Raw genomic sequence first — 22,338 nt, forward strand, 5'->3', positions numbered from 1 at the left:
AGCATTCAGAACAAAACGAGCCTGCCACCAATTCAGGAAGGGAGATTCCTTCTTCTCTTACACTGCTTCTCAGTCCTCCTGGCTAGATAAGTCTTTTTCCTACGGAGCCACTTGCTCTTGAATGCACATAACTGGTGCCCAACTGTCCATTGTTCTTTCTTAAATGCCATGCTTAAAATCATCTAACATCTTTTCTACTTTGAGGATATTTTGAAGACCTAATACCTGATTCATTGGATAAAAAGTGGTTTAGTGACATAAACTCAGAAGACTTAAAATTCAGGATTTGGATTTAATATATAGGGTTTATATTTTAATCCTCTCTGGGGCAATCAGGTTAAAAAAAGAAGTTAAGGATAGTTAATCATACACAGGAAGCTGCTTTATACTTTCTTAGACTATTTGCTCAGCTAGCCCAGCATTGTCTAATCCAAGGCTGGAAAACAGCAGGCTTGCCACTTTCCAGGCCCTCTTTCTAAACTTAACTTCTTCCCAACTCACACACACTCTAACCCAGGCTTCCTCAACCTCGGCCCTCCAGATGTTTTTGGCCTACAACTCCCGTGATCCCTAGCTGGCAGGACCAGTGGTCAGGGATGATGGGAATTGTAGTCTCAAAACACCTGGAGGCCGAGGTTGAGGAAGCCTGCTCTAGTCTCAGGCTACAGCCCCAATGGCCCTGTTTTGTGCCCTCCTCAAGAGCTGTTTGCCTGGTTGAAAAGCTTCCCTGAACTATAATTAGGCCTCTCACTAGCCTGAAAGGATGACAGAGAGATTTGGGTGTGGGGAGGGGAATGCGACACTATGTCAAAACCTCTGATGTTTACCGCACAAGGATAAGAGTCATACCTGTTGCTCCATCTACATTTGCTCTGATCCCACCCACTACATGCATGTGGCCCCCAGGAACAGGGATGGCGGGGGAATTTGATTCATTATGCGTTTAAAGCCAAATCTATCAGCCTCACACTTTCCGAAACAAAATGCAAACAGCCAGCTGACCTTTGGAATTCTCACTTATCCAAATTTTGCAGTTCTCCAACCCATCAATGCATATATTAGGGGAAAGTCTGCATAAAAATGAAGATATCTATGAAAATAACATACAAAAACGCATTATATTAGGTGGGGATTGTTTGCAAGAATGGGTCCATTAGTCAAAACTGCATGGAAAAATGTGTTTATTAGGAGATATTCATGCTAAAATGCTAAGGGATTTTCTGCAGGGTGCTGCAGAAATGCAGAGAGATGAATTTAAGATTGGAATATGGAGAAATACATAATTATATGTCCACTAAACAGGGTAAGACATAAATAAAAGAGAAAAAATGAAAAAGTGAAAGCATTTCTAACTTTCAGTAAAGATGTCTGTGGTTTTTTGTTTTTAAAAAAAGATTGGAAAAATGAGAAATCGAGAGAACCAAAACTCAGGAGGCTGTCCATGAGGGAAGGAGGCCTGAAGAAGGATCCCCACCCCAATCCAATCTGACTGGCAGAAGCTCTTTAGGATCTCAGGTGGAGGTCATCTTTGCCTCCACCTTTTACCTGATACCTTTAACCAGAGGTGTCCAAGGCCCAGTGGCATAGCGTGGGGGGTGCAGGGGGGGCCGGCCACACCGGGCGCAACATCTGGGGGGGCGCGGAAGAGACTCAGGTGCTAAAATCCACGGGTTAGAGGGCGCAAATTACTTGCCTTGCCCCGGGTGCTGACAACCCACGCTACGCCACTGCCAAGGCCTCCTTGCAAACCTTGTTTTCTGAGTTTCAGTCCCTTTCCTACACTGGAACCTGGTCATTTCCTATCAGGGGTCCTTAGGCACCTTTAACTTTTTCTAGACTGCACCTCGGTTCAGAAGGTATCCCTGACTGGTGGGGGTTTTATGAATTGTGATATCGCGTCAGGTCGCATGACATGTGCCAACTTTTAGGAAGCTGCAAGCAGACAGGAAGAAGATAGATTTGTGAACAACTTCCTGAGAACAAAATGCCAGCATCCAGCACACGCTGCAAAGATTGCCTTGTCCCAGATACCCTGTTAAGTTGCTGGTACTATTTTATAATGATTAGGAAGGATGAAGAAAGTTTATGGCAAAGCTGGGGAAAAAAAATAGCAAGTATGCTAACAAGCAAATAAGAACTGGCTATAGAGCCAGAGTAGATTCAAAAAGTTTTACTTCCAATCTGGGGTTAATTTATTTTTATCTCTTTTATCCTTTGGTTATTTATAGGCATTGCAGCAAAAACAAACATTTCTGATTTTTAGTTAAAATATCTATCCTCCCCCTTCTTATGCAGCATAGTGGTAAGCATACATAGTTACTCAGAAGTAAGTGCTATGGAGTTCAATGGACTTACTCCCAGTACTTGAATTACAGGGGAAGGAGGCATTGCCTTTGTATTACTGTTTTTTAGAAAACTATGGAGGGACAGGATTTTGCTAAAATTGGGAGGTTGGATCTTTGGATTTCATTAAGCCCCCTGCTCCCCCCCAGACCTGTCCCTTCCCCTATAAGTGAAGCACTTTATGAACCTTACAGTTGCAGACTTAAACAGTTGCTTAGCTTTCCTACTGAAAACCATGGAATGTCAAAGTGCTTAGTTTTGGCTGGATCATGGGCATATCAAATAATGTTCAATATCTTTTCCAAGTAGCATGATTTAAGCAGTCCTCCTGAAGGAAAACATTAATATATGGGGTTTTTTTCCTCCTGCCAGTGAGACTTCGAGAATGCTGTGTTTTACTACATCTATAATTATAATTTATACTCTGTTTCGAAAAAAACCCTTCACAAATTGTTAGTTAATCAAAACAAAATGACAAGTATGCAACACTGCAGTTAGTTATCAAACCTTGGCAGCTTCCAGGGCTCCCGAAAGGTTTTCTCCTCTGCTCCAAAGGCGCTGAAAAGGGCTTCTGTCCAATCCCCGACTGACCTTATGTGTACACTGAAAAAGTCGTCTTCTGGGGCTGAAGTGAGAGTGAATGGGTGCCATTCCATCTGTGAGATAGCGGGGCACTGGAGAAAGATATACTGACCAGCCTCCATCTTAAAGCCACGTTTTTTCATATGAAGCTCCAGAACTCCAGAGGAATGAGACACCACCTAAGCCACAGTCAAATGACAATCAGCACACAATATATCTAGGAACCCAAGGAGCTTTCTTATACCGAGTCCATTGGTCCATCTCGTTCAGTATTGTGTACACTGACCAGGAGTGGCTCTTTCCAGGGTTTCAGGCAAGGAACTCATGGAACTCACACAGCCCAACCTAGAGATGCTGGGGACTGAACCTGCATGCAAAGCAGAGGCTCTACCACTGAATGGCAACCCCAAAATAGTCCTGTGCATCAACAAGGAATGTAATAATAGATGTGACTCAGCTGATTTTAAATGGGCAAATATTAGCTACCATTTGCACCTGGTTGCATAACTTTTTGCTGGCCACCATTTTTCACATGGTGATGATGTTGCATACCTTGCAGTTCAATTTCCGACTTGCCGTTGCAGGCAAACTTTTTTTCTTAACAGTATTATGAAAGTAAGGCAATATTGAAATGCTCATGTATATGGAAATGAAAATGAACCCCAGAACAGAATGTGCAGTACACCAACAAAATATTGAATACAGAACTTCCTACTGATGAAGCAATATAACCATACATTTTTATTTTAATGCAGATAATAAAGCTGATACGACACACACACCTTTGTAACGACAACCTCTTGCTGAAACCTCCAGAGCCTAATAATTCTTTCACAGATGTACAATATCACAGGGCATAAGACCCACTTCCAAGCCTGTTGGGGATCATATAAAGAGAAGTTTTAATGCATATATAAGCTTTAAATTTCTGGTGGAAACCACTGCAGGCACTATGTTATTTCAGTCCATCCCCACCTTGCCTTCAAAGAGGATGCTAAGGTGGGCAATATACCCAAAATTCCTAAGCAAAGAGGAGGAGTGCTTGCCAAACACTCCACCGCCCCACTGGCGGAGAAGAGAATGCAGGTTTCTATCTTTTCCACAGGGGTTGGAAACTTATGGCCCATGGAGCTGTTAAGGGCTTTAAATACTAATAGTAATAACTTGAATTTAGCCCACTAATGAAACAGAAGCCAGTGCAGCTCTCTGAGCAGGGTGTGTAATATGCTGACAGGGTGTCACTCCTGTGAGTAATTGTGCTGCATCTTCCTGAACTAACTAGGTTTCCAAGGAAAGTGCAAAGAAAGCCCTACTTAGAATGTGTTACAATAATGCAATATGGCCGCGGGTGGAGCTGTGGTCTAAACCACTGAGGCTCTTGGGCTTGCCAACCAGAAGGTCAACAGTTCGAATCCCCACGATGCAGTGAGCTCCCGTTTCTTGGTCCCAGCTCTTGCCAACCTAGCAGTTTGAAAGCAGCCAGTGCAAGTAGATAAATAGGTACCACTGCGGTGGGAAGGTGAATGGCATTTCCGTGCACTCTGGTTTTCGTCACAGTGTTCCATTGCACCAGAAGTGGTTTAGTCCTGCTGGCCACATGATCCGGAAAGCTGTCTGTGGACAAACACCAGCACCCTCGGCCTAAAAGTGAGATGAGTGCCACAACCCCATAGTCGCCTTTGACTGAACTTAACTGTCCAGGGGTCCTTTACCTTTACCTTACAATAATGCAATATTAAAGTAAGTAATGCCTGGACTACAGTAGGGAAACTGAGAAATGGAATTCCCTACCTGTTCATTGTTCAGAGTCCTGAACTAGAAAAAACAATGGGAGACCTTTCCAAGCTTCTAGGAATCGAGGAGGGGGTGGGCTGTAGCGGGTCCATGGTGTCAGTGGTGGGCTCTGCCAGGACATAGAGCTTCTTGCACCTGCCTAGGCATGATGGATGCTGATGCAAGCCATGCTCAGCTGTTCAGGACATGGGTCCTGTTTGGCTCAGAGTGCATAAATGCATGCTCCATGAAATTGTCGCTTCTCTTTTTCTGAGACAGGCTCTCTAGATTGGATTCTTGAACCTTTAAGAAGAGAGAACCAATTTCCACTCCCTGATTCTGCTGTACAATTAGCAAAGTTTTCTAGTATGATGCATTGGCCAGAAATTGACCCAAAAAGTTCAGTTATGCTGAAATGACCTATTTTTATTAAATTGATTGGGCTGTTTTATTGTCAATAATTACACTTAGCAGATCTATGACATCAAGTTGCTTAGACCTCAAGATATTATAGCTGATAATTGCACTTCATGGTCATATATACTGATCATCCTATTGATCAAATGTACTTAGCTGACCATATATATTAACTGGTCATTCTGTTCAGCTTGAGCTACAACAGCTTTAGATAATTAGATATAATGGAAGATGCAGGATTTTTTTAGACACGCAAGCATTCATTCTCCCGTTTTAGTTTTAGTATCTGAAAAACAGCTTACAATGGCTTATTTTAGTCAGCAGAGGATATGCAAAATGAATGTGCTTTCATTTATTGACTTTGCAACTCAATTATACCAAAGTACTTAGATTTAAGTTTCTCTTTAATTAATACTTTATATATTAATAAAACCAAGAATAACAGTATGCAATAGGGAGAAACACGGGGCAGTTGCCCTAGTCTGTATCCAATGCTGAACAAAACTAGATCATGTAGCTGTTTGCAAATACTATTGTTTAATCTTTGTTCTTTTAATTCAGCAAATTCACACATTACCATCACATTTCAGATTTTCTTAAAACTCTCATTATGAAAGGAGCTGATTTATATTCCCACATCATCAATGCACTGGGTGCAAATGAATGGAAAGACGCTAGTTCCAATTCATAACACTGGCAACAATTTTTTACTTTTTGAATGTTGTCTAGATTTCTACAACCGATTTAAGGTATTTTTGCACTGCTGAATCAGGAAATGGCATCCGTTTCTCTCCATTAGGTCAGGTTTTTGTGCTATGTTGATTTGAAAAAAATCAGATCTTGTGACAAAATCGATTACATTTTTGTGGCATTATCAGCTGATTTTTGTCAACACATATCATCCTAAATATGTTTTTAAGAGAAAAAAATGTTTTTCCAACAACATATATTGATTACCTGATAGAAACATTGATTACTGTAAACTGAATGGTGGGCATTGATAAAGGTAAGTACACGTAAATTGCATGTTGCTTCGCCATTTTTCAAACTTCAGGGCTTGAACTTCCATTTCTTGGAACTCCTGTAATGCTCAGCGGCAGGGAGGTCTCTCTTCAGAGTCCAACAGTAGTCAGCGACCCTGATACCTGGTCTCCATCTCTTTCATGTCCTGATGGAATCTCTCCCCCTGCTTGTCACTCAGTGAACCCAGGTTCTCAGGAAACCGGTCCATATGTGAAAATAGCTGGTGCATCTTGACGCTCATGTTGCAGCTCAGGTTTCTGAAAGCAGTCAGCATGTTGTTGACAAGTTCTGCGTATTTTCTGGCCTTATTGTTGCCAAAAAAGTTCTTTACTACCAGAACAAATGCCTTCCACGCTTCCAGTTCCACTTCGTTCTTTGACTTTCCGAACTCTGGATCTCTGATGAGCTGACGGATCTGAGGACCGTCAAAGATGCCAGCTTTCAACTTCTCCATGGTCAGTCCTGGAAAAGCCTGGCACAAGTAAGTGAAGCAGTCACCATCCTTGTCCAGAGCCTTGGTGAACTGCTTGACTAAGCCGAGCTTGATCTTCAGCGGTGGGAAGAGTATTCTGTCTCTATCCACCAGAGGGGTCGTTGATGATGTTCCTTTAACTTAGTTTTGATCCCCCAAATTTATGCTTTGCCGCACCAATTTATGGAAGATTTTGAGGTTTTATGACTTCAAACAGATCCCTTTCCGACATAATCACCCAGAACTATCGGACCTGGATACTTCTTGCCATTAAAATAATCATTTCCAATCAAAACAATTATTCGACATGGCATTTTACCCCCACCAACTTCTTCTAAAATGCTCCACACAAGCGTAAATGTGAACAAAAATGTAAAAAATGACATGTGGCCATAGCTCAAAAACTTGACCTGATTGAGCATAACCAATATGATTTTTGGATTCAGCGCATCAGATTCGTCCTAAATCAGCTGAAAAAATGCAGACAACAAATTTGTTGTTGACCAGTGTAATAATTAAAATAATCATTCTAAAGCCCACAATTGGGCAATACGTATTGTTATCAGAACCAGCCAAAGTGATGCAGAATAGTTGTCTATAAAATTCTTGAATCCTATGACACTGCAGGTTTTCCACATTTTTCATTACCCTCCTCCCCAGTTTTCCAGAGTATGGTACCATCACAGAACTGGTTGCAATGATTTCTGTTGAAATTTAACACTGATGACACTGAGGCAAAAAAATACACTTGGTTGTATCCACGGGGATGTTTTCACGAGCAGAAAGAGGCACCTGATTTTCACTTATTTTCCCCTGACCTAAAGTCTCATTTGCCTTATTCCACCCCATTCCAATGGGTCCCTCAAACATCAAGGGCCATGGTTTGGGGGTGGGGGTCACTTACAAATTGATAGCAGAACCTGAAAAAACAAGTGTCCCAGTTTATGGAATGATATGCTTTTTTAACCAGCACAAAGCCGTCTGAAGTGACTTGACTGGGGGAAGAACTGTGCGTTGGGAGCTGCCTTGTCCTCCTGCCATGGACATTTTTATCAGCTGTGCTCCTAAATCTGATCTGGGGTATTGGGTGTTCCCAGGAAGGAGCCAGAACTGCTACTGACTTTTCAACTTAGCAGCCATACTTGAGGACAGGAAGTTAAAGATGCCAAAAGGAGGTCATTTATGGCCCACAACTCTCTCTAGCCTCATTGCATTGTGATGCTTTCACTTAGGGGGCAATGTAAATGGCAACTATAGCCTTGCCCTCTTGTCTTGAATGAAGTGCCTTTTTAGTTGCAGTCTTCGAAACTAACAAATTCATAATGGGTTAAGCTTAAAAGGACCCTTAAAAGGACACTGGGCCATATGAAACTTGTGGGTCTTTAAAATGCCACAAGACTCTTCACTGATTTTCCTGTGACAGCCTAACTCGGCTACCCTCTGGAACATTAGCTTTATTTTTATTTTATATAATGAAATTTATATACTACTTGATTACAAATAGAACAGCTAGGTGGTTCAGAACCCCCCCCCCCAAATAATCACATTGTCAATAAAAGATAAAGTTAAAAAAGATAAAGTATTTTAAATAAAAATACTATCTTTAAATAAAAGATAAAGTCAAAAATATAATTAAAACCAACAGTTCAACTAAAAACAGATTAAAACACATATCACCTTCTACATGTCTGGATAAAGGTAAAGGGACCCCTGACCATTAGGTCCAGTTATGACCGACTCTGGGGTTGCGGCGCTCATCTCACTTTATTGGCTGAGGGAGCCGGCGTACAGCTTCCGGGTCATGTGGCCAGCATGACTAAGCCACTTCTGGCGAACCAGAGCAGCGCACGGAAACGCCGTTTACCTTCCTGCTGGAGCGGTACCTATTTATCTACTTGCACTTTGACATGCTTTCGAACTGCTAGGTTGGCAGGAGACATGTCTGGATAGGTTTGCCTAAAGTGTTTTTTAGCAGGCATCAAAAAGTGTACAGCAAAGTTACCTGCTTGATATCAAGAGACAGGGAGTTCCAAATTGTGGGTAAAGCCATACTAAATTATAGATTTCTTACAAGTGCAAAACAAATATTATGTGATACCTGCAGGAGTGCCAGTTCTGCAGTTCAGAGTGGTCAAATGGGCATATATGAGGTAAAATTATCTGAGTGCCACAAGCTTAATGCTTGCACCAGGGAATCTAAGGTGGCACCACAAGATCAAAGTCACTCCATTGCATCGACATTCTTCAGCATAATAGGGTTGCTGCTCAGGCTATAACTCATCTCAACAGAAGTACTGGAGGTAAAATATTGCTCTGGCTTAAGAAACTGCAGTGGTGCAAGTCACCGATGAAAAGTAAATCATTGGCCTAATTACTAGCTACAGAAAAGCGAAAATCAAGTGTCTTTCTTCTTTCTGTTTGTATTGCACAGACAGAAAAAACCCTGCTGAGGAATTTTTAAACTATTTGATATCCTCCCTGAGAATTCAGCCAAGGCTTTCAAATATGCTCCTTTGATCCTTTCGCAAGCAGCTGTAGAAAGTGCTATCTTTAAAGTGTTCTTTTTGTTGGAAATGAATAGTCTTTGATGACTTGTTGAGTGACCAAAGCTTCTTTCCTTGTATTCAGGACACTTGCCTTGTGCCAAGGTGACAAATTCATTAGTCCTGACATTAAATGATATTGGACAGGCTGATGATGGAAGCCGAGGATACAGGCTTTAGTACTCTAAAGGTGGATCACCATCACTTGGATGTGAACCTGGTCAAATCTATGAAGTGTGTTTCTTTTATATATGTTCTAAACAACTAATAACAGTTTAAATAACATATGAATTCTTTAAAGAGATGATTGACTTCATTCCTTGGCAAGCTTGCTGAATTCTCCATTTGTGACACTTTTGAGACCCACTTTAGACCTAATGTTGTTGGCCTTTTTACTGTCCTGGAAACAGGCATTTCCATTTCAATACTACTGTATTATTATTATTATTATTATTATTATTATTATTATTATTATTCCCTGCCCATCTGGCTGGATTTCCCCAGCCACTCTGGACAGCTTTAAGTGATACTGTTTAAGCGATACTGTTCATATGGGCTTTGATTTACACCCTTGTGTGATTTGATCAGTGTTGACCAGTTACTCTCATGTGCTCAGAGAGATTAATAAAGTTGCATCTCAAAATCCTCCAGGAGATATTCTCCCAGAGTTTGCTTGTGGGTGGCTTAGTGGTGGCATTGTAAATCAGAAGAGTTGGGTTTTGTTTTTTTAAAACAATGACCTGGTGACACTAAACCAGACATCCTTACCCAGCGCTGTCATGGCACAGGCACAAGAAACAAATCTTGAAACTCCTTAAGGAGTAAGATAGATGGCTGTAACATTCATTGCTTATTTAACGTTCACTTCTTTGTGAATGTCTACATTGGGAATGTGGTAAGGAAAGCTTCCTTCTTGGACATCCTAATGTCTATTGAGTTCCACTCAGAGGAAATCTTCCAGGAAGCAGTGAATGGTCTGTAAAACTAAGTGGTATGTGCCAACATTGTGTTTTCCCAACTTCAATGTGTTTGTCATTTGTTTCATAGAGCAAATCATCTTAATCTGGTATGACTTTGAGATTCAAGATCCATCACCATTCAAAACTATGCAGCAGAGACTGGTCCTCCAGCCTCAGTCTGCTCTCAGCCTGCCTATCTTCTTACTTCCAGAGCACTGGCTATCAGCTTCCTCCTCCTTAGACTCAGTATTGCAGAACTCAGCAGAGGATGCTCACAAAATTAGAATTAGTCAGCGTTGCACGTCATTTGCTCTGGCTCCACCTACCCTTGGTCACCTTGAGTTCCATCCTATTGGTCCCAATGGGCCTCAGCCACCATTGACAGCACAATGAAGCATCAGCTATGAAACTAGGGAGATCTGCTGATCTATTAATGTATCTACAACACAGAAAGCTGCTTTATGCTGAGTCAGAGCATTGGTCCCTCTAGCCCAGTACTGTCTACAATGACTAAACAGCTCTCCAGAATTCCAAGCAGGGGTCTCTCCCAGTCATACCTGGAGATGCTGGAGGTTACCCCTGGGACTTTAACCATGTAGAGCAGGTGCCCTAGCACTGTCACAGTGCTTCCCCAATCTTGAGTACATTCCTTTGGGTGTGCAGGGAAGGAGACGTGCCTCATTAGTTTCAGTGCACGGTATTGCAAGACAATGGCTGTCTTTATTCACAGTATTTATTTCTATGGAGACACTAAGTTTTTAGAGATACATTAATATGCATGCAGGGTAGTAGCAAATAATAGTTTTATGTGGGAACCAATCTAGGTCAGTCATTACAATCCTTCTAAGTTATTGATGTATTTTTCCCCCATTGTATTTTAACATAGTAATTTTATTCCTGCTTTCTTTCTGCCCAATCCTAATCTTTTGTGAACAGTAGCCTAAAAATATCTTAATAAATGTTAGATTTTTGTCACTCAAGCATGTGACAAGCATGCACATGATGGTTACTTAATTACCCCCTGTGGATTTGCAGTCTTTGGAGGGTTTGTTTTTGAACAAGATTTCAAACTCTTAGACAGCTTACTTTTGTTTTCTCATTTTGTTTTTTGTTTTTAAATGCCTTGACATAAAATATTGTTCTTTGCACTGGGTGGTCAGACTGGCAACCTTATTCTAATCAGAGAATTATAGGCACAATATGACACATAATGAAATCATCTAACAGCTTGGAAGGCATTATTGGCAAAGATGGTCAAGCAAATTAATTGGGATTTTTAAACAGGTGCCACTGTGATTAATTTTATACAGGAGGCACTCTTGTTTTTCCACAGAGCAACACACTTGGGGCTCTTCCAGATGTGTTTTGTGTAGCCCTATAGCTGACTTATTTTGAAATACCTTAAATAGTTCCACATTATTTTCATTGTGTGGAAGGTGCTTTGTGCAGTTTCTCACTTTTATATATGGCAAGGTGGTGGTAGTTTTAGCAATTTTTGTTTCATGGCATTTCCCCACTTTTTCTGACAGGAGGCCTGTCAATGCAGTCTCTAAAACGATGGACAGCTCAGACTGACTCAGTAAACCAAGTACAGTGGTACCTCGGGTTACAGACACTTCAGGTTACAGACGCTTCAGGTTACAGACTCTGCTAACCCAGAAATAGTACCTCGGTTTAAGAACTTTGCTTCAGAATGAGAACAGAAATCGTGCTCCAGCGGCGCAGCGGCAGCGGGAGGCCCCATTAGCTAAAGTGGTGCTTCAGGTTAAGAACAGTTTCAGGTTAAGAATGGACCTCCAGAACAAATGAAGTTCTTAACCTGAGGTACCACTGTAGTTCCTGCTGTCTATTCTCCTAATCTCCCACGGGGTCAGAATTATATCATATCACATGTTATATGCAAAACAACAACAACAACAACAAACACTGAAAGGGGTGTCAATAATTTGGGCACATGCTCATAACTCCAACATTTACTTCTTGGTGGAATGAGGGAGCATAAGGCACAGAACATTTCTCAATCTGAACCAGGTTTTCCCAAACTTAGATCTCCAGCTCCTTTTGGACTACAGTTCCCATCATCTCTGACAACTGGCCCTGCTAGCTAAGGATGATAGTTGTAGTCCAAAAACAGCTAGAGACCCAAGTTTGGAAAACCCAGATTCTGAACAACTCCCTCCTTGGAGTGGATTGGAATGGAAGAAGTGCAATCACTCTCTAAGAAACAGCAAAGTAACAATAACAATTAAAAAAAATCTGAACAGCAGCACATCTGAAAGGGCCTAGAATGAGGCAAGAAGCAAGAGTCATTCTTACCACAGGGTCATTGCCAGAGAACTGTGGCAAAGGACATTGACCTGATGTTTCCCACTCCAAATAATGATCTTTGCAGTAAGTGACATTGTGCAGCAACAAACTCTGAGGGGTCTGGCCACGGATGAGCTGACTAAACAGAAAAAGAAAAGCGTTATAAAGCTAGAGCTGAATAAAAAATGGTCTTTCACATTCCCTTTTCACTTGCATTACCATCAAAAAGTCCCTCTGTGAATTAAAAATCTCACGAGCCTTTCTTTTAGCACACATGGAATAACACAGTGGTGATCAGCAGTGTCCATCACAATGGGGCAGTGCCAACAGTGGCATCTTTGCTGCTTACTTGGACAATGTGTCAGGGTAAAGCTGGGCAGCAGTGAGGTCAGGGCTGTTCAGGCACGCTAGCGCAGCCAGTCCAGTGCCCCCCCCCCCAGCGAACCAGGCAGCCTCGGCTTCACTCTTGCCCAGTGGCGTAGCGTGGGTTGTCAGCACCCGGGGCAAGGCAAGTAATTTGCGTCCCCTAACCCGTGGATTTGCGCCCCCTAACCCATGGATTTGCGCCCCCTAACCCTAACCCCCAGATGTTGCGCCCGGTGCGTCCGCCGCCCCCCTGCACCCCCCCACGCTACGCCACTGCTCTTGCCCTGCCTCATTCTGGGGTGGCAGTGTGGTACCACCCCACTGTATCAGCCATTCCTGATGGCAGCAGGATGGGGAAATTTGTGGGTAGGTTACAGCAGGAAGCAGGAGTGTTGGCCTCTCAGACTGTTTCTATGCTGCCCTCAAAGAAGTCCACTATCCATCTTGCATAAATTTATAATATGGGTGATGTGACTTTGGGCACAATCTGGTAGGAAAGCAACCCACAAATGATGACTTCTGATGACGACGACATTGAGTCATATTGATGTATACTGATACTCACCCCATCCCATGGATAACCAAACCAATGAAGAAAACAACAAACAGGTGATGAGTATACCAGAACACCTCATAGAAGGACCTTGTGATGATCTCTGTAGATGAAGTCATGATCAGAATTAATGACACAGTGATCAGGAGACCTGTCATTCCAGCAGTGGTTGTTAGTATTTCAGTTATTGTATTCTTTTTTTGGGGGGGAAAGAAAAATAATAAAGTGGTTTTATAGGACAAATGAATAAATGTTGTAGCTTCAGCGTAAAAATAAACACATGAAAGATTTGGGGGTTTTTAATCAGACATACTGGGTTGTTTCTAAGTATTACTCAGAGTAGACCCACTGAAATTAATGGGCCTAAGTTAGTTATGTCTGTTATTTTCAATGGATTGGATGCAACCTACTGGCACTGATTATTAAAACTTAGGTTTGTGCTGGAAAGTGGTATAAATAATATTAGCTGCAATTTGTTTGCTTCTGTGAAAGGATTACAGGAAATGATATGATCTAAGAGGTAGCTGTTTTGCTACACTGAAGTCCTTCTGAGGGAATGAAATAGAGCAAGATTCAATGAAACAGAAAGGTAAGAATGAAACCCATGCAGATTAATCTAGCTGTAACTTTCCAAAAGGCAGATGTTAGGCAATAATGAGTTATACACATAGTGCCACGTTCTTCTTTCAAAATAAAGCATGCTTGTGCAGACATTTGAAGACACTAAACATTTGAAGACTTTTTGCTTCCATTGTTTCTGATGTGTGTGTGTGTGAGAGAGAGAGCACGCATTTTCAAGGGAGAGGAAACAGTCCAATGACAAACATCAGCCAATCCCCGAAATGCCAACTTACCATGTCATAGTTCCTGATTGGGTTCAAGTAGGATTCATTAGGGCTCTTGCCAATGCCTGACAGTTTACTGCTTAACTCTCCTGCTTGTTTTGACTGGCTAAGATGGTATCGCTCTATGTTGATCAAATGTGCAATGATGTGAATGGCTTTGAAAAGAAAGAGTTGTATCAAGTGAGGACCATAATATGAAATATTGGAAGCAAACAGATCCTTATTTCATGGATGAGTCATTGGGTAAACAATGGATGGCTAAACATGTATTCCCAGAATAGAGCTGGGCAGCCTTGATGATGGTGATGACAAATATTTTTCCAACAATGGTCAGGTAATGAATTATGTGCTTGAGAACATAGCTTGGTTTACCTTTTGCATTCAATTCTCTCTCTCTCTCTCTCTCTCTCTCACACACACACACACACACACACACACACGAGAGAATGTCACAATATAAACCATGAAAGGTTGATATTATCCCTGAATACATATTTATACTATAAATCAATATAATACTGTTTCAGTTCATATGTGATACATAACGTTCAAACATGGGGTGGTGCAGCCTCTCTCACTTTTATCTTTCCACTTTTTATACAGCTCTCCTTATCATATAAAACCTATGAATGCATGTGGGGGCCTGGTTTCATTTCCATAGGTTCAAAACACCAGAGTCGTTGTCCTATTCACTTCTGTGGGATTGCAGAGGAACAAGCACACAACATTGTCTTTCCCACTTCTGTGAATGAGGCTGCCCTTGTAGGCAACGTGCTGTTCAATTTACATTGAAGCCTTTTTGTGTGGAAGATGCATAGGCCCCCACTTTTTTGCACTGTGGAGAAATGTGTGTGTTTGCCCATTGTAGTGTATAGAGCATCTCTTACATTCAAAACATGCCCATCACACGCCAGCAGCTATGGAAGAGCAGGCCATAAATCCAAGTCTATGATCATACATAAGTAGTTCATATGTGCTATTATTACTTTGCTGCACGCTAGTCTATAATTTTCCATCTATCTCATTGCTGGATTGTTTTATGGAGAGGGGGTTAGTAAATGAGCTGCAATTACAGGTCATTATCCATCAGTTCAGCATGTAGAGAAAGAGCCAAACAAGAGAGTTGTCTTGATACATTTGGCTAATCTGTGTTTGTTCTCAGTGAAGCATATACAGCTCTTATTGAACTGGTGCACATACTTATTCAAGAGAGTAAAAGCCACTTCTCTGTCTTTCTGCATGCCTGTCTGGGATAATAGTTGCACTGAAGTTAGTCACCTTTTAATTAAGTACTTAAGCATACCCATTACAATCAGTTTCCTAACTTGTATTTTATGGATTCTATTCTATTCATTGAAATGTTAAAATAGTACAATTTAAAATAAAACAAAAACATATTTTTAAACAGTTTAAAACTATCTAAAACATTTAGAAGCATCTCTTACACTCATATTTATTAATTTCACAGTTACCGTGCTCAGAATTTAACAGCCATGTCTTAACGTGCATAGATTGCCAATGCCTCCCATTATTTACACCTCTCCTATACTGTGATTGCCACCACCCTGCAAATTATTCCTAGTCCATTAATAGCTTTCATGTCTTATCATAAATGCTAACATACAAACATAGTTAGATAAAATCCCTGTTCCATTCCTCCCAAGGCAAAGGCCCTGAGCAGTATCTGTGGACAAGAAATGTGTGTAAAAACTAGGGGGGAATCCCAACCTCTGAACAACAATGTTTCCCATGCATCATATAACCAGCTCTGTCTAAAGCAGCCTTTCTCAACCTGTGGGTCCTCAGATGTTGTTGAACTACAACTCCCATCACCCCTAGCTAGCAAGGCCAGAGCTCAGGGATGATGAGAGTTGTAGTCCAACAACATCTGGGGACCTACAGGTTGAGAACCGCTGGTCTAAAGGGAGCCCCATCTACTTGTGTAGGGTTTTCCTCCATAGGAATGAGAAACACGGCTGGGTAGTTTTCCCATCTTCGTGGAAGAAGCCCAAAAGTAGCACTTTTCAGACCCAGTCAATCATGCATCAACTGGGAGGAAAATCTCTCTCCTGAAGCTGCTATTTGTATTGGGAGGAAATCTCCCTTTGGTGGACTTAAAGTTAATGCACCTTTAGTTTGATACCCTGAGGAAACTAAAACAAGATCAATTAATACATTTTTATTCCTGGAATGACTTGTTAATTAAAAGGGGAAAATTGTGCTTTCTTCAGGAATCCATTCTTATGATGAAAGAAAAGTGGTATGTTGCTGGGCTGATAGAGAAATATAACTCCACACAGCACTGCAATGTGTTCTGCATTCCATGCTCTTTTGAGGTTTTGAGGGGAACAAAAATTCAGCTGACTGATCCTGGTGGGAAGTGTGCCATCTTGGAGCCCTTCCACAGTCCTTCTTGAAGGCAAGGGAGTATCAACAGCTGTTGGGCAGAACTCTTGAGCCACTGATCCTATTATTTAGACTCATCCCTTTTGCATTGGATCTGCATTGTATGCAGAAGGAATGAATCGAAGTTGATGGTTGGGTACAGGCGACTTCACACTTACATGAGGGTTACAATCACAGGTACCACACATGTATGTGAAATCATGTATAGTTGGGAACAGCATCTAAAAAGCCTGTAAACACCTTATAAACCTCTGGAACCCTATGAAAATTTCCTTTAAAAAACCAGCAGCACTTCCTAGTCTTCCCCCCCCCTACTCTTTTCACACCATTTTCATAGCTTTTGTGCTCTTTTGGGGCCATTTTTGCCCATTTCACACCTTTTTTGCAGTTTAAATCGAATTATTTATTCATTTCCCAACACCACACATATACACGGTTGTATGCGAGTTGAATGTGTATAAGCAGGGAGTTGCCTGTATATCAATGAATGTAATATATGTCTTTTAAAAAATTGGGGGGGGGGGGTGCTTAGTGAATGTATGGGAGAATGTTTATTTATTCAATGGCTGATGATAAAGAATGGATCTGAGTGCCGAATTGTTGGTGGGAATTATAGAGGGCATCTGGGAACATCTGCTGGAGGAAGGAAAGCCAAAAATACATACCACAAACAGCTAAAAGCAAGCAGTCTTTTGGAAATCTATGGCTATTTCCAATATGTGAGACCTAAGGTTAAAAGATCAGGAAGAAGGCCAAGACAGAAGGCTGTGTTCTGGTTGTCTTAGGACTCCTGAAAGTTCAAAAGATCAGGGGGTGGGAACCTGCCTGTCTGAAAAACAGCATATGATGGAACAACATATGAGGGTCTGGGAAACTACCCTGATGACCCCAGATCAAATGACCTCAAATGCTACTCACTCATAACTTTCGTCATGTTTGATGAAAACTGGAAAGTATAAAGCAAGGACTTGTGCACCTAGGATTTTGGAGATCAAGAAGACAAGTCCAGAGGTCAGAGTGCATCAGCCAAACTCTGACCTCTTCACCAGCTCTGCTCAGATTGGCCATCTGAGGAGGTATGCTTGAGTAAGTATGAACGGATAGGGATAATGTTTAGACCATGGGTAGGCAAACTAAGGTCTGGGGCCGGATCCGGCCCAATCGCCTTCTAAATCCAGCCAGCCGATGGTCCAGGAATCAGCGTGTTTTTACATAAGTAGAATATGCCATTTTATTTAAAATGCACCTCTGGGTTATTTGTGGGGCTTGCCTGGTGTTTTTGCATGAGTAGAATGTGTGTTTTTATTTAAAATGCATCTCTGGGTTATTTGTGGTGCATAGGAATTCGTTCATTTCCCCCCCCCCCCCAAAAAAAAATGTAGTCCAGGCCCCCACAAGGTCTGAGGGACAGTGGACCAGCCCCCTGCTAAAAACGTTTGCTGACCCCTGTTTTAGACCTTGTTATTGACTAAATAATTGATTTCAGCATAAAGGTGTGTGTTTGGTCTTTGGCACTCCTATCCGTAAGATCCTCCTGTTTAAAAGGGTGAGCCCTCTGACCCAGCAATTAAATGGTTAAAGGCACACATTCTGCATAACAAAGGATCTGTGTTGCTTCTTGGATGTGGCAAAGAAAGCTGCAGAAAACTTGGTAGAAAACTGGAATGGTTTGGAGAAGAGCAAATGCTCCTGGCTCCTGTGAAGACTGCCACGTTTTCTAGTAACTAATGAGAGGAGAAATTTCTTGAGAGAATGCTGTCTCCTGCCAGGGAGATTCAGAATTTTAAGTCTTGTTTTATGCTTTTATCCATTTAGGTTTTACATAATTGGATTTGGATTTGCATGGATTCATTTTGTTTCATTTATATTTCAATTTAATATTGCATTTTCATATTTGATAAAAGAGGGCCATTTTCTTTTCTTTTTTTTAAAGAGGCAGGGTAGTGCTATGCCATGAAAAATCAGGCTGGCATTCAACTAAGTTTTACTAAGAGTAGACCTAACTGAGTCATGATCATGACTTTCAGTGGCTCTACTCTGAGTAAGCCTTAGTTGGCATTTTAAACTTGTTTATGCTGTAGGGTTTCGGTGGATCTAAACTTCAGTCAATGTTACCTTGTGTTACTTTCATTCTGTTAAAGCTTTGTTTTGTAATTATAACTAGATAGAAACAAAGAAAACTGAATCTCACCTGCTACTAAAATATGTAAGAATTGCAAATCAATAATAGGGGTACCATAAGTAATACCAGACAGAGCTTCTTCCTTTCCCCTCCAAAAAAACTGCATTTATTCACACCCTCAGCAAGCCATCCCTGAAATAACAGAACTGGTCTCCATCACAGCAGAAAGTGTTGTTCTCAGGGAGAAGGGAAAATGCACTCTTACTTGGGAATTTCATTGAAAACAATAGATTCTAAGAAGACATATTTGAGAACACAGAGTGTCTCTGGATACCAAGGACAGAGAGTAGACTTCTTCAGAGATTCCACCCGCAACCCCCCCAAAATTTTTTATATTTGTTTGCTCACACCTGAATTCCAAATATTCAGGGATTTGATTGAAAGTGTGTGGCTAAAAGCAGGTCCAGGCCACACATACAAGCCCGGCCCTCAGTGTCCCCACATGGGCCAGTTCCACATTGGACCTCCCTGCATTAAGACTGCATGGTTAGCACTCCAAATTCATATCACTCCAGACAAAACAAGGAAGCCTACATTGTAAGCATTAAGTTAAAAAAAACTTACTTGCATTCACAGCTACTCCATATGCAATAGTCTTGTGAAATGTGACACTTTTGTCAAGTTGTCTCCTCAGGACTCCTCCACAACACTTGATGAAAAGATATGCATCTTAAATCATTTTTATGAACTTGAAATTGCATGCAAATATAATTATAAAGTACAGTTTATCAAGTCCAGAATTTACTGAACATAGCCGGAATACTGCAGCCAGAAGCAATGTTGAGAGGTGATTCCAAAATTCACCTATGCTAACCCCTATGGTTTATCATTACAAGAATGATCAAAAACCCTTAGGGAAAAAGGAGATGGTGCTGCTGTCACTGATAATGGTGAGCTACACTCCTGAAAAACTGTTACAGAGTTTCTCCTCAACTTGGAGAAGTTTGATGGCATGGTCCCCCTCATTTCCTTGCTCAAAAGTAGGCTGGAGAATTTTGAGAGGCCATTTTGAGAAGCAAAACTCAAGTTGATTTTGGCTGCGGTTTATTGTAACAAGCTAGCTTCACAAACCAATATCTGAAGTAAGCTTCTTTAAGTAAACCATAGTTAAAGCTAATTGAAGCTTTTCCAGATTGAGGCATAATGCAAAACAACTGGTGGTTAAAAAAAATAAATAGCAAAAGCTTCCAATGTCCTCCCTGCAGCTATATCAGCTGAGGAGAAAAGAAGAGAGAGTGAATGAGTCTAAGTCACCTAGGCTCATTCCAGTAATGATAAACTTTTGTTTTTGTTTTTATTATGTATTTTCTCTTTTCATCTTGTATTTTTATGCTGTGAAGTGCCCTGAAGGGTGGTATGCAAATAAAATGAATGAATGAATGACTTTTAAAGCCCTAAACGGCCTTGGTCCAGTATACCTGAAGGAGCGTCTCCACTCCCATTGTTCTGCCCAGACACTGAGGTCCAGCACTGAGGGCCTTCTGGCGGTTCCCTCCTTGCAAGAAGTGAGGTTACAGGGAACCAGATAGAGGGCCTTCTTGGTAGTGGCGCCCGCCCTGTGGAACACCCTCCCACCAGATGTCAAAGAGAAAAACAACTACCAGGCAGCCCTGTTTAGGGAAGCTTTTAATGTTTGACCGACTATTGTATTTTAATATTCTGTTGGAAGCTGCCCAGAGTGGCTGGGGAAACCTAGCCAGATGGGTGGGATATAAATAATAAATTGTTGTTGTTGTTGTTGTTGTTGTTGTTGTTGAAATATTATAGCTATATTTGTAACACTGTGATGAGTCTATGGAAAAATACACTCCTATAAATATCCACTAGCAGTCAAATGCTACAGTTTATCAGTTTCTTTTAAATGTGCATTTATAACAAGAACATTATCAGTGAACTTTTTCAATGATCGTTTAAAAGGCAATACTTGTGCAATACTGGAAAAAGTACTTACAAAACTTGTTCCCCTTAAGAATGAAACCAGGTTTCTACTAACTGGTAATAGGATTAGCAGGCAGTTAAAGTTGAGGCAGGTGGCAGAAGCTCTTGCCCAGGCAAGCGTGGACTAGGCACAAAATGACAAAATGTGTTACACATATGAAATGAATAAAAGCACAAGAAATGTTTTAGCCCCCCAAAGCTGACAAATTACCATTTGATTTTATGTTTCACAGCTTTACAGCCAGGGAGGGCAATTCTGCCATACAGCAGGGTGAAGCGACCTGGTGTGTGTGTGTGAAATGGATGAAGGCAAGATTTGGAATCTTAATGCTGCAACAAGACTTTTAACATTTTGGTCCTCGTGCCTCCCAGATATCATTGGACTACAATTCCTATCAGCCTAGTCATAATGACCAATGGCCAAGAATGATAGAGGTTGTAGTCACAAAGTAGCTGGAAAGCACAGAATCGGGGAAGGCTGTAGTAGTATAATGTCACAAATCATATCATGTTAGGAATATTATGATGTTCCTGCAGTAAGTGGTTCTGCTTGGATAAGAGGCACATTACTATAGATACATGATTCAGGAAACAATGGATAAGTTCTTTTTCTAATCCAGTTTATGACTAACAAAAATGAATGAGATATGGATGCAGTATACTCCTAAATCACAAAACTAAAACGAATCAAGTGGGATAAAAAAAGAAAGCAACCAGGTAGGCTGGTTTTAAAATTATGGGGCATTTGGTTACAAAAAACAGGGGGGGAAACATGAAGCAGAATGGCATGCAGATCAGTGAGACTTTGGGGTACATAACAATGCAGAAGCATATCCAAGAGAAAGCCTGGTTAAAGGGGCATTTAACAAACTTTTACTTACACCCAACATAACCCGAGTATAAAGATAGGCATCCTCCTCTTCATACCAGTTGAATGTGTCAATAAACAGGTATAAGTTCATTCCCAACCACAATAACTACAGTAAATAGAAAATATATTGATTTTCAATTACAATTACATGTTCTTTTTCTCTTTTTCTTTTCTAATGCAATGTATAACTAAGAAAGCTCACAACTGCGTTGTATTTGTCAAAAGAACCCAATTCTAAACAGAATGAAACTTTTGAGCATCAGTTGTGTGAATGATAAAAATGAAACATTTAGGGGAAAGTGGAGAGTTCCTTTGAAATATCAGAAAATGAATCAGAACCAGCAGCTTGATTATGAAATAGATACTTACAAATAACAGAACTGACAAGCTTTCATTCAAAATCCAATACACCATCTTGATTGTCTCTGTTCTGTGCTAGCAACAATTCACTCCCTTGTAATACAAATTGAATTCTCTGTATCTTCCTCTTGCTGCATAATCAGCTCTCTGGAGCAGCAGCCCAGGAATATTCTAATTAAGGACTTCCTACCAGATGTCGATCTCCAAGGGGGACATAGTTTGTGATGTGAGAATCTAATCTAATAGGCAGTTTCTGTCCAAATTATTTTGGAATAAATGAAAGGTTTATTAGAATCAGTGAATCCCAGCCCCCACCCACCCAGTTTCAAACAACAGGTTTCAAATACACCCTAGATTTCCCCCACCCACCCACCCCTTACAAACACTGGAGATTAGGA

At 41.0% G+C, this 22,338-nt stretch overlaps 1 protein-coding gene across 2 annotated transcripts in view; it reads right to left on the reverse strand.

Annotated features, from left to right (window-relative positions):
* The window catches only part of NOX3 (NADPH oxidase 3), a 30,053-nt gene extending 8,000 nt beyond the window's left edge, over nt 1-22,053 (reverse strand). Inside the window, exons 1-9 of one of the 2 annotated variants that reach the window (XM_083732498.1) lie at nt 21,950-22,053; nt 21,591-21,686; nt 20,723-20,833; nt 19,336-19,420; nt 14,193-14,338; nt 13,351-13,532; nt 12,429-12,558; nt 3,708-3,800; nt 2,851-3,104 (exon numbers count right to left, since the gene is read on the reverse strand). In XM_083732498.1, coding sequence (XP_083588624.1) covers nt 2,851-3,104; nt 3,708-3,800; nt 12,429-12,558; nt 13,351-13,532; nt 14,193-14,338; nt 19,336-19,420; nt 20,723-20,833; nt 21,591-21,686; nt 21,950-21,994 — 1,142 coding nt within the window. In that variant the 5' untranslated portion in view covers nt 21,995-22,053. The remainder of the gene's footprint in view (nt 1-2,850; nt 3,105-3,707; nt 3,801-12,428; nt 12,559-13,350; nt 13,533-14,192; nt 14,339-19,335; nt 19,421-20,722; nt 20,834-21,590; nt 21,687-21,949) is intronic. The other variant, XM_083732499.1, reaches the window with a different exon arrangement.
* Between the last annotated feature and the right edge of the window lie 285 nt (nt 22,054-22,338).

The sequence above is a fragment of the Podarcis gaigeae genome, assembly GCF_964106915.1.
Source record: "Podarcis gaigeae genome assembly, chromosome: 3".
In the NCBI taxonomy this organism is placed as follows: Eukaryota; Metazoa; Chordata; class Lepidosauria; order Squamata; family Lacertidae; genus Podarcis; species Podarcis gaigeae.